Source organism: Neofelis nebulosa, chromosome 5, assembly GCF_028018385.1.
Source record: "Neofelis nebulosa isolate mNeoNeb1 chromosome 5, mNeoNeb1.pri, whole genome shotgun sequence".
NCBI classification, from domain to species: Eukaryota; Metazoa; Chordata; class Mammalia; order Carnivora; family Felidae; genus Neofelis; species Neofelis nebulosa.
This window is the reverse complement of record NC_080786.1, coordinates 42,434,175-42,446,424: the sequence shown is the minus strand read 5'-3', so window position 1 is coordinate 42,446,424 and position 12,250 is coordinate 42,434,175. Positions and strand designations below refer to the sequence as shown.

Below are 12,250 nucleotides of genomic sequence, written 5' to 3'. Positions count from 1 at the left end.
ACGTTTCAATAATAGAGCACACGGAGTTCCAGCGAGAAACACCAAGGCTGCTTTTCTTTCTTTCCTTCTTTCTTCACATTAGTGACATGTAAACGATGGGTCCTAGGGCAACTACTGAAAAATTAAGTTTATTTATTTTTTCCAGGGGAAGGGAGTGGAGTTAGTGGACAAGGTAATTGTCGAAATGTCCTCAAGAGGCACGTATATTTGAGAAGCGTGACTTAGAAATCTTCACTTAAAATAGTAACAACAACAACGACAAGGACTTCACAGCATTCGAATGAAACCTCTGAGTAAACTTTGTTGGAGACCTTAGGGATTAGAAACTGCTTTAGGGAAGGGACAGTTTCCCTCCCCCATACTCCCCCAACACTCTCTCACTCTCTCTCTCTCTCTCTCTCTCTCTCTCTCTCCTCTTGCTCTCGCTCTCTCTCTTTAGAGACCAGCAGAAAGCTTATTCTTAAAAGGTAGCTTTTGGTGTCCAGAGGGACAAAGAGGATCCAGGGGAGCGAGGCTGGACCCTTTTCGCTCCCGCCTCACTGGGGAGCCCCGCGACATTTCTCACTACCTTGAGGTCCTAGGCGTTCATACACACCAGCCGCAGAGGCCGGATTCGCGCGGCTGCTCCAAACCAGCCCAACTTCTCAGCGCGCGCCTCGGGCCACGCGCGTGCACGAAGTCGCGGGCCCAGTCCGCTAGGAAGGTGGCAGGGCGGGGTGGGGGAAGAACGCGACTTACCAAGTCTGGGGTCTAGGTTTCGGGCAAGGTTGGCAGCAGACAGAAGCCGGGCAGATAGTCCTACCGGAGACGGGCAATATGGGCAGGGACTAAGGCGCGAGTGGGGGGGTGGGGGGGGAGGAAAGCGCCTGTCTGGTTTGGGGTCCATCTTGGCCCCGGCCAGCTCCCCCGCCGTCGCCTCCGCAGACTAAACTCGGACTGACCCGGGGAGGCCACAGAGCCTGCCTCGCCTCCATCAGGCCAGAGCCTCTGGGCCTCTGGCGCCGACCCCGAGGCGCCGTGGGGGGGGGGGGGGGGGGGGGGGAGAAGCGTCCCCACTCTCTGGCCGGGGAGGAAGCAACCAAGTCGCAGGCACGGATGCTGGCGGCCAAGCTGAGCAGCCGGGCAAGTCCGTCGCGTCCGGCCGCTGGCTTGCAGACCCCGGCCCGCTCCCGCCTACGCCCCTCCCTTTCGTCAAGCCCCTCGCCAAATGAAAAGGGTTCTTTGGGCTTTGGCCTTTTGGGGAGGAACGCAGGAACCCACGCTGGGTTTGAGCTTTCTGCTCAGAGTGTGCCCGACACAGGTCTTCATCATTAGCATGGAGTCCGTGGAATCGCCCTCCCCATAACACGTTTAAACACAAAAGGACCCAAATCGCGAAGGGTTTCCTGTGAGGTGGCTCTTGTGGCAGGGGTTCAGTGGATCAAGGGATTTTGCACCCGGGACTAAACGTTGGACGGACGCTCTGGCCTCCGGGGACCTCAGACAAGAGAACCCCTTGCTCCAGCCCGTTCCGCCAAGTCCCTGGGTGTGGGAGTGAGGGGCTTCTGCCAGGCTTCTGTGGATCCAGCTCCGTGCGGCTCTTCTCAAACCATCTTTGTATTATCGAACTCTGAGACCTAAAGGCTGGCAAAGAGAAAAGTCCTCGTCCTGGCAGGAACGTTTCCAAAACCCCTCTCGGCTGCACCCTTCAGCGGAAGACTTGGCGACTGGTGACTATCAGATGGAATGATGCTACGGCCCCCCATCAGAACTGGTAGGGTGAAGCTGGCCCTCAGTAAGACTGCAGTGGCACAAGGCCTCTCCTGTTGGCAGTGGAGGAAGCAAGAGGGATGGGTGTCATGGAATGGGTCCACCCGTTCAGTTAAAAGTAAAATCCAGAAGAGGATTAGAACCTGTGGCAGCCATTATCTGATGCCATGGGACCTAGGATTTTGACCAACACACCCAAAGACAGGACTCTATAGGCGTCTGAGAATAGAATGATCCATGGGCCTTCCACCACCCCTCCCCTTTGTTTAAAAGCGTTGGTCACTCCACCAGACAGGTTATTCACTCGCTCTGGAACTGTCAGCACATTGGCCACAAAATGTCATGCACCGTGCAGAACCCCAAGAATGTCACCAGCGCCTGAACTCCGGATGCCTCTCAGCAAACCCTACACTTTCCAGGTCTCTCAGCCAGGGCAGTTCCTCCACCAGTCATCACATAAGCACGTTTGAGCTTAACAGAACTACATCAGCTCGTAGACAAGCGAGCTGACGAGCATTGTTTGGGAAGGGTCAAGTGAAAACCTTAGAGCGAGCTGCTGCTAAGCCCCTAAATGGGTAACTAGGGCTAGGGCACAGAAAGAGGAAGAGGGACCAGGAGAGAGAAAGGAAAGGGGGAGAGAGACAGACAGGGGGACATTCAGGCCTATATCTGGGCAAAGAAGTGGGCACTAGGAAACCCCTACTGCCTGCTCCCCCCTCCCGCCATCTCAGGCTTGGGTTCTGTCTATGGGCAGAGGGGAGAGTGCCTCGTCTAGGAGCTAAGGGATGAGAAGAGCCAGGATGCCAGCTTCCGGTTTGGGCGGGGACGGGAGGTGGAGGAATCCTCAGCGGACTTGGCTCTCGGCTGGGGCCCTCGCACCTCGCAGGCCCTCAGGGAGGGTAAGGGAGGGTAAGGGAGACTGCCTGGCCGGCTCAGCTTTCGGTTCTTTCTAAGTTCTGCGAGCTTAGGCTCGAGTCTACTCTGTCTGCCTGGCTTTGTGAACTCACTTAAACCAGCGCGGCTTGAAAACAAACACGTGCAGCTTCCTCGCCGCACTATTTTGGCAGCCCGGCCGGCGGCTTTCACAGGCCTGAGCCTCTGAGAGGTTCCCTCCGCAGCCCGCGTGGGCAAAGGCGCCTGCTGCATATTCATCAGCACGTGGAACCGCGGGCCGCGGGCCGCGCATGCGCACTGCGTTCCCAGACGCAGCCCCAGCCCGCGGCAGCGACTTGGAAAGCGCCCCGCTGGCCTGCAGGGTGGCGCAAAGGGCCCCTCAAAAGCTGACCGCCTGGCCTTTGGTGGTGGTGCTGTGGGGAAGTCTTGCTGTTCCGCACCCTCTACCCGTGACGCACACGTCCACCCCCAACCCCTGTGTTTATATATTTTCAGGAAATTCTCTAGGACAAAAATCTCCCTTGACACATAGACTCACCCACGCCATTCTCTTGGTTTTACCTTCCTCCACAACTCAGTTTGCTTTGCGAGAAGCTAGGGTTTTTCCGAGTGGACAGATGATTTTTAAAAAGGAATCAAGATGTGAGCTTCTCTCACTGTCTTTACGTCATGTTTTCTGTAGCTTAATGAAAATTGTTACACAAAGGATAGATTTGCTAAGGTATCTCGCCGTCAAACGTCTGGAGGCTTTTTTTTTTTTTTTTAAGATACGATTCCCATACGTTTATATCCACGCTTAAGAGTAGGCTGTAGGTGCTGTAGGTGAAAATATCACTGTGTAAGTTTCACAACCAGTGAATTTCCCTGCATTTACTAGAGATGCCCTGCAACCATTAGAGGCAGCCAAAATATTGTGGACAGTTGACAGTTTTAAGTCTGTAGCATCTTGGCTGCCAAACAATGTTATTTCCATACTGGATAGCTAACTCTTATTTCTCATTCTTGAGAAACCCACCTCCAATTTAACATCAACTGGAAACTTTATACTCTTCAGCTCCTCCTCTAAAGTGGAAATAAACGTTAGGAACTAATGCCAGAGTTCAGCTTGCATGGTATAAATAGTCCCTGGTTTGGCCTGGTCTTGTTGCCTCTTGCTCAGGCAGAGACTCTGGAGCAACCAGTCTTGCATAGATTAATGGAGAATATTGCCCATTCTCTGTGTATATTACACCATTATATTTGCAATAAACTTTGAAGAAAAGGCTCAAATGTGACATGTCATAGGAAGTTGTTAACATTTTTTCTTATTTCTAGCCCCAAACTAGTAATTGTCACTTGAAAAAAATATAAATAGGTATCCTTATAAAGTATTACTTTCTATACCCAACCAGTTTGAATGGATACATATTACTGATGGTGAATGAGGTGGTAAAAGCTGAAAGAGAGAGTACCATAGATAATGTGAACCTTTAGTGGCTTAACTGGCATAGATGGGATATATCTTTTCATTGACACTCTATTTTCAAAAATTCTAAAACCAGAGAGTGCTGTCAACTGTAACCATCTTTATGAAAGCAAGACTTTTTTTTTTTTTTTTTTTTTTTTTTTTGCCAATAATAACACAAGGTTCTAAGAACTACACTTGGTGCTAGGAGGAAGTGAGAACTCTATACCTAGAGAGGAGATAAATTTCTAATTAGTATTTCACATTAAAAAAAAAGAAAGAAATGTGAATTGGGAATCTCTGAAATCTGATGGTTTCATATCTAGTTCACAAATAATCAAAAGCCCAAGCTCAGGGCTTTCCTTTTGAGTTTGCCAGACTATATATAGTTCTCCCCAACCCATCTTAAACTGATGCTGTTCTTTAGGGACCAGGGACTTCTCCAAGCTTCTTCCTGGAAAGCAGTATGTTTAGGTACTAACTACACCAGCACTGATTCACAAGGGATCCAGCACACTGGTTACATCTTGGCCTCAAAAATGGGCTGTCTGGAAGGCTTCAGAGCTGGGGAGTACAGTTCTGTTGCCAGCCCTTAAAAGTTCTGAGAAAACTTCACAATCAACAAATAGAAACATCTAAATGCCAGGCCCATCACCAAAGAAGGTTAGTGCTATTTTCATTGTCAGCTAAAGCAAAAAAAAAAAAAAAAGAAAAAAAAGAAAAAGAAAAAAAATGATAAGCATATGGGCCAATTGAAAGGTTACATCTTTCTTTTGGAGGTGGTTTGCTTCTTAAAGGTTAACTTGAATGCTTGACTTTAAAAAATCAAAATCATCAGCTGCAAATGCTTAAAGCAGTTGGGGGTAGCTTTTGAAGAAGAAAACAAAGGATCTGAAATGGTTGAAAATTACTTAGCCCCCATATAAATGGTGCTTGTATATTTATATGCTTATTCTGTAAATGTACACACACACAAACCACAACTCATTTCTCTTCATTTCTCAAATATGATTGCTTGTACTTAGGCATTTTTTTGTTGACACAATATAACTTTTTAATAACTTGTCAGCTGTTCCAATCATTTGGTAGTATCCAGATTACAATGCAGTTGAAATATGAATCAGGATGGCTTTCTACCTAAACCAAAATCTACAGCTACACACAGAAACCAGCCATTTGCAGCATCCTGTGCTCCTGCTAAATAGGGTCTAACAATATATCTCGCTGTTCACATTCATGTATTTCAAAACCTAATAGCCCATGAAGAAAAGTATGAAGAATACATCTCAAGAAGCAGACATTAAAGGTACCAGCAAAATAATAGGCTACATTTAAGTTTGAAGCATTTTTGTTAAGCGACCTACATCATTAATGACTTTTTCTTTGTGGTGGGTGTTGTAGAAAAGAAAGCATAAGGGGCTTTGGCATAAATATTGGCTTCTGCTGTAAAAGTTCCTTTCCTGTGAGTGTTATTCACAGACACACACAGTATTCCTCAAATGTTTTTTAGAGTAAATATTGACCCCTAAAATTGATATTTAAAATATCCTACTTAAATCATGTATCGTAGTATAATTATTATACAATAATATTAAAGTAATAACCAGGAACATAACAAATAATGACACATTTATATTTCCAAATTTGAAGTCAACTGCTTTTATGAATGGTCAAAAGAAAAAATGCACTCATTTACTATCTTCTCAAATATACTAAAAAAGTTAAAAAGTATTGTTATTATTGTGATTATGATCACTGTCATAAATACTCATGTCAGGCTCCCAGACATTCTGATTCCTAATGGGAAGAGAAAGGATTATTAATTGAGGTGTTTATCTGACTTTCCTGGAGAGATGGAGCTATCTTTATTCTTCTTTCCATGTTTAAAAAAATTATTGGGCCTAATGTCTGGTGTCACTTCAAGTACTACACTGTTAATCAATCTGGAACCTCCAAAGCCAATTGGGGCCAGCTTTTGGTCTCACAAATCTTAGGCGTTAGAGGCAATTCTTATGTGGGTGTTCAACTTCCTTAAATATCACCAAACCTTGCAAGGTGGCGCTCTTTTCATGGAAGGTTGGTATTTACTCTTAGAATCACAATAGTATTTTTTAAAAAGTTAAACACCACCATCTCCAGTTTTCCACGTGCTAAATAAAGTGCAGCAATCCCTTCCACCAATAAAACTTTGTCGGCTAAAAGTGACAAATACAAATGGCAATAAATGAAAAGCCACGTCAACAAAGAAATTTTAAAGAGAATTTAACATTTTGATTTTGTAATTGGTCAATGGCATACTCTGAAATATTAATGTCACTTTAAAATAGATGTGAGTATCTTAAGGGGTTCTTACACTTTTGTAGGGTTTCCCCCTCTTACTTTGCTTCACTGAGTCAATATGGCCAGTGATTCCCTGAAACACAGAGTATATTAAAAAAGCAGGTCCAGGTTCGTCCTTGCCCACAGTGAGGTCAGTTTCTGCCTCCTGCTCTGACACATCCACACCCTTGCAGCTACAGCCAAGGCCCTGATTTGTGATCTCTCCTACGTTGTCTGCTTAATGGGGCGATCATGCAAGCTACAACCAGAGACAAAGAAGCTCGCGTTCCTACCAGCGCAGCTAACTTCGAAGGAGCAGCATAGCTTGCAAATCTATCAAACTAAACTGCAAGAAAGACAATCTGATTTAGAGAAAAGGCGTTCTGCTACAGTCATTAAGCACAAGTAATTTAGATTTTTTATATTGTCTCCTCATTTACAAATTTACTGTATCAACGCCAGCCAATGGAACGAATTTCTTAAGTAAATGAGAAATAAATAAAAGAGATAGAAAGATAATCAAATTACATAAAATAATTCTCTTCCCTAGATGTATTTTTGAAAGAACTAATAACAGTGGCAAAATTATAGGAATAATAACATATCATAGGAAGTAATTAATTTAAATTAGCATCACGTTTGAAGAAATATAAGTAAGACGCTTTATGGACGTTTACTTTTGTACAAAGAAGGAAGGTCTGTAAAAGCATGCGTCAACATCCTGAAAATTAGTTATAGCCGTAAATGGTTTAATTGAAGACAGCAATTTAAAATATGATATTGTAAATCTGCAAGTCGGTTTCAGCCCGGGGAATTTAATTTGGGGGGCAGCGGAACCCTCTGCTTCAAGTTCATTTGCAACACTGCAGAGTGAGCCCCTGAGCTTCTGACAATTCACCTACATTAATATTGATGTCGCCTGTGCAATCTATTTCTGTTATTTTTATGGTTGTTATTCTACGTCTGCAAAGGTCATTTAAATTATACAGCGGCCGAAAATTTGTTTCATAAATTTTGATATAAATACTAATTACACCCTCTCGGAGAGCCAGCAGGGTAGCGTTCATTTATCACGTTTATACGACCTGCGATGACAGAAAAGAAAGGCGAGGGAGACTGGAAAGCTTTTCTCAAGACCCACTAAAGCTGGCCGAAGAGGCAGCAGGTTGCTGGGGGTGAAGAAGAAATTCCTACCACAATCACTGAGATTTAAGAATCTTTAATAAGGTACGAAAGGTTACCAAACAGTTCTGGAAACTAAAGTGTACATACGAGTTTTTCTAGCCATAAATATTGAATAGCTGTAACATGAATAAACCGGCCCTTTACATGCGGATAAATATGGAAACTAGGAATTATATACATTATGTGGTTGTATCTTTTGCCAAAAGCAACGGACAGTTATAGTTTATATCTTTTTTAATATCACTTTACATAAACAAATGGAACAGTTTGACACGCAGATCCAGGCTCGTACTATACGAATTCTTGACAGGACGTGAAACAACATTTTACTGCACTAAAGTACTTAGACTTTGGGACGAAATGTTTGCACTTTATACAAAAAAAAAAAAAAAAAAAAAAAAAAGCACATTAATACCAATAATATTCTGTTAGGTCGACGTGGAGACTGAAATCGTACAAAGTAATTCACATTTTGGTACACATTTACTAGAACATTCTTGCCATTCAGTACAAACAGTTGGCTTTCGGCCGCCCACCCTCCCTCCCCTCCCCCACCCACCCAGCCCCTCCCCCCTCCCCCAATGCAAAGACCACAACGCCACGAACCCACCCGCCCGCTCCAACCGAGATATAACTATTTACAGAATCCAACAGTACATTTTTTAAGCTAGTAATTCTGTATTTACAAGAATGCAAAGAAAAACAAAAACAAAAAAACAAACAAACAAAAAACAAAAACGGAAGCTCAGAGAGCCTGTTCGATTCCGACGAGAAACTGGCCCTCGGTCGGGGTTGGCGGCACTTGGTCAGGCGGCCGCCTTCTCCTCGACCACCCTCCCGCCCCTCGGCTACCAAACCTTTGCCAAAAAAAAAAAAAAAAAAAAAAAAAGGAAAAGAAAAAGAAAGATAAATCAAAGAAAAAGAAAGAAAGAAAAGGGGAAAAAAAAAATAAAGGTTTGGGGTATTCTTTCTCTTACTCGGTCCTGGGTCTTTTGGCAGGTTAAAAAAAAATAGGACTGCGGGGTCTGGGGCGAGGGGGTGGGGGGGCTGTGTTGATTCGCAGGGTTCATTCAGTAATATTTTGTGTACGTGTGTGTTCAGTCTCTTAAATAGGGTTTTGCTCGGTGTTTTGTTTCTGAGTTTAAACGTACCATTCATTAAAATTGGAAGAGAGCGCGCTGTGGCCGGCTGTGTGGTGGACTGCGGAGGAGGAGGGCGACAGGGAGCTGGTGGTCGGGTTGTCTGTGGAGGGAGACACGATGGTGGGCGGCGTGGAGGACTCGTAGCCGGAGCTGGCGGCGGGCGAAGGCTGCGAGCCCTGCGAGGAGGATTCGTGGACCTGCGGGAATAAAGTCGCGTTTTTACGGAGATACCGAGCGCGCGCGGCGGCCGCCCAGCAGGGGTGAAGGCCGCGGGCCGCCTCCCCACGCCGCGCTGAATCCCGTGCAGCTCGCGGGAGGCCTGGCGGGCCGGAGGGAGGCTTGCCCGCCTCCGCCCTGCGAAGGCAGCGCTCCAGAGAGGCACAGCGCCCCCGGGACTCACAAAAGAAAAATAGAACTGGGAAGAGAGAGGCTGGACTGGAGGCCAGAGCCCGCGATGGTCCCTCCCGCAGCCGCTGGACTTTGCTTGCTCAGAGTTAGGTAAGCAAACGCTCAGGCCTGCGCGCAAGAGCCCAACTCTTCTGCCGACGCCGGCGGCTCCAATGGCGGCAGCTTCGGCAGAGCCAGCCCGCCGGTACAGCCCTAGCTCCCTACCTGGGCCAAACTGCCGGGGCTTCTGCTCCAGTGCACACTTATTTTTACTTTTCTCTTCGGCGGTAAACTTAGAACGCCCTGGGGTGCCCCCCCCACTTTCGAGCCCCTGCCCTCTCCGCCCGGCCCCACTCAGCAAAGCGGGACCGGTTCCTGTCTGCCTGCGCCCCCCGCTCCTCCCGCCCGGCTGCCACTCGCCGCCCGACCCTGGCCGAAGAGCAGGGCAGGCCCCGGCTCGAAGGCGGGCAGCGAGAGCGCGGCGATTACCTTCATGTGTTTGCGCAGCGAGCTGGGGTGCGTGTAGGACTTGTCGCACATCTTGCAAAGATAGGGCTTGTCGCTCGTGTGCACGTGCATGTGCTTCTTGCGGTCGCTGCTATTGGCAAAGCGTCGGTCGCAGCCTTCGAACTCGCATTTGAAGGGCTTCTCCCCTGGTGCGAAAGGCAAGGAAGAAGTCTGATTAGAACAAATCCTGCAACTGTTTTTAAAAATATAAACCATGGAAGAAAGAAAAAACAAAACAAAGCAGCCCAGTGTTAATACTTTTCAAGTTCAAAAACCTGGGTCTTCAATAAAGTCTTATATCTTCAGCGGAATTATTGGTATCTGAACCATTTTAACTCCTAATCCAATCAGATCCGGATTTAATTTTTTAGTATTATTATAAGTAGTGGTAGTTTTTCTAGATCCCAGAGCAGCAGCAGGTCTGACTGCTGGTTTTTCTGCCTGAGGCTATACAGACGATTTCCGGCGGCTTCTACCTAGCTCTTGGTTTCTAATTTTCGCATCGCGAGCTGCTTCTCCTGCTGTTTTGCTCTTCTCTCCACCCCCTACCCCCTCCCCGATGCTCCGCACCCCCCTGGTCGCCTCCTCCACCCCACCCCACCCCCTACACACACTCACATTTTATAAGGTAATCGGGGCCGAGAGCTCGGCGCCGCAAATTCTTCCCTCACTCCGGCATTAAACCCCAAGTTCCAAACGCGGTTCACAGAAATCACCCCGGCAAACCAGAATGGGAAAGCAGACAGGATTCCCGGCCTTGTTGGCTCTGGAGGCCTGGAATGGCCTGGGACTCAGACCACAGCCTTGAGCTCGCCGCGAACTTTTCTTTTAACTGTTCCCGACCGGTCTCTTTATTTTTAAAGGCCAATGCAGAATATTCGGTGTTTTGAAAACTACCTCATAGAATCTAATTGACAAAAAAAGACTTCGCCTTCCGCCGACTATCCCAACTCTTCAAGCCTACTCAAAATCAAGTCACTGCTAAAATTGGGCTCTTTATGCAGAAGTCTCCAAAAGCCTCCTCAGGCCCAACTTACTTGCTTTCAATCCTCCGCCCCCCCTTTCGGTTTTTGTTTCTTTCTCTGCGCCTTCATCCTATCTCTTCCAATTTTCTCAGTTCCTTCCTTTGACAAAGTCCTCACTAAGGTGCGTGGAGAGAGATGTTGGCTGGAAGCAAACGTTTAGATTTGTCTGCAGCTGGAGCGGCTGGCGCCTCCGCCGCCGAGAGCCTGCCACCTCTCTCGGCTTCGCGCGCACCAAGGTCTCCGCAAAGCTGGGCTTGTCTCTCTGCTCTCCCAGGCTTTTTAGTCCTCATTTTAAAATCTATATTCCTAGATACATCTTGTCCGATCCTTTCTATGCCTCTTCATAATTTCAAGCCTCAAACTGAAAACAACAACAACAACAACAACAACAACAACAACAAAAAAACCAGCACACACTTTTCACTGCCTGCCTACTGGAAAATGACGCCCAGACCCAATCGCGGCCGGGTTTGTGCGCCCCGGCCGCTGACTTTTGGATTTCGGGTCCCAGACCCGGGATGAGGGGTGAGGATTCAAGAACAGCGTTTTCGTACCTGTGTGCGTCCTTTTGTGGATCTTTAAGTTCTCAGAACGCGCGAAGACCTTGCCACAGCCAGGAAAGGGGCAGGGGAAGGGCTTCTCGCCCGTGTGCACGCGGATGTGGTTGACCAGTTTGTATTTGGCTTTGAAGGGCTTGCCCTCGCGCGGACACTCCTCCCAAAAGCAGATGTGGTTACTCTGCTCAGGTCCGCCGACGTGCTCCACAGTGACGTGCGTGACCAGCTCGTGCATGGTGCTGAAAGTTTTGTTGCACGACTTTTTCGGGTTGGCCAGCTGCTCTGGCTCGATCCACTTGCAGATGAGCTCCTGCTTGATGGGTTGGCGCATGTAACGGAAGAAGGCGCCGGCGCCGTGATGCGCGGCCATGTTCACGTTCATGGGCCCATAGCCGTGCAGCTGCGGTGCTGCATAATGCTCCGAACGCGGGCTGGTCACCTGGCCGTACTGCTCGGGCCGCGGGTACATGTCCCCGGAGAAGCCAAGCCTCATCTGCCCGTTGACCACGTTGGGCGACGCGTGGCCCGCCGCCTGCTCGTGAAGGCCAGGGAAGAGGAGGTGGCCCGCGGCGTCCGTGTGACCGTGTGGGCCCCCGAAGCCTCCAGCTGAAGCAGCGAACAGACTGTGCTGAGCGCTGGCTGCCGCTGCCGCGTCGCCAAAGCCCCGGTTGCGGAACAGAAAGTCCCGCGTGGAGTTGAAGGCTGCGCTCGAATAGGAGCCGACGTGGCCCGGGTGGTGGTGATGGCCCAGGGCCGCGGCAGCCGCGTAGCCGGGCGCTTGAGACGTGAAGGCCGTCTGGCCGGCGGAGGCCAGCTCGTGCGAGCTGGGGTTGAGCTTGAAGGCGCCCATGCCGTCGGCGAACGGGTTGATGCCCAGGCCCACGTCGCGCTCGGCCACGTCGCCCGCCGAGTGGTGGCGGGACGCGCCAAAGGTGGTCACGCCGATCGCGGGGTACTGGGGGCCGGCGTCCAGGAGCATCGTGGCTGCTCGGGGCGAGCCCCGGCCTCCCCCGCCCCCCCCACCCTCGCCCGCCGAGGAGG

The 12,250-nt window shown here is 48.5% G+C and overlaps 2 protein-coding genes and 1 long non-coding RNA gene across 5 annotated transcripts in view; 1 reads left to right on the top strand and 2 right to left on the bottom strand.

Moving 5' to 3' along the window:
* Positions 1–1,011, bottom strand: part of LOC131511981 (uncharacterized) — a 96,573-nt gene extending 95,562 nt beyond the window's left edge. For both annotated transcript variants that reach the window (XR_009261853.1, XR_009261852.1), the window contains exon 1: positions 739–1,011. This is a non-coding gene — a long non-coding RNA (uncharacterized LOC131511981). The remainder of the gene's footprint in view (positions 1–738) is intronic.
* A 7,169-nt stretch (positions 1,012–8,180) lies between these two features.
* ZIC1 (Zic family member 1) lies at positions 8,181–12,224 on the bottom strand. Its single transcript, XM_058730149.1, has 3 exons — positions 11,207–12,224; positions 9,610–9,773; positions 8,181–8,930 (listed from the first exon to the last, which is right to left on the bottom strand). Exons 1-3 carry the CDS (start codon positions 12,186–12,188, stop codon positions 8,733–8,735), a joined length of 1,344 nt encoding a protein of 447 aa, XP_058586132.1. The 5' UTR covers positions 12,189–12,224; the 3' UTR covers positions 8,181–8,732.
* Positions 9,112–12,250, top strand: part of ZIC4 (Zic family member 4) — a 27,462-nt gene continuing 24,323 nt past the window's right edge. Inside the window, exon 1 of one of the 2 annotated variants that reach the window (XM_058730155.1) lies at positions 9,112–9,231. The gene's annotated coding sequence lies outside the window, so the exon portion shown is untranslated. The remainder of the gene's footprint in view (positions 9,232–12,250) is intronic. The other variant, XM_058730153.1, reaches the window with a different exon arrangement.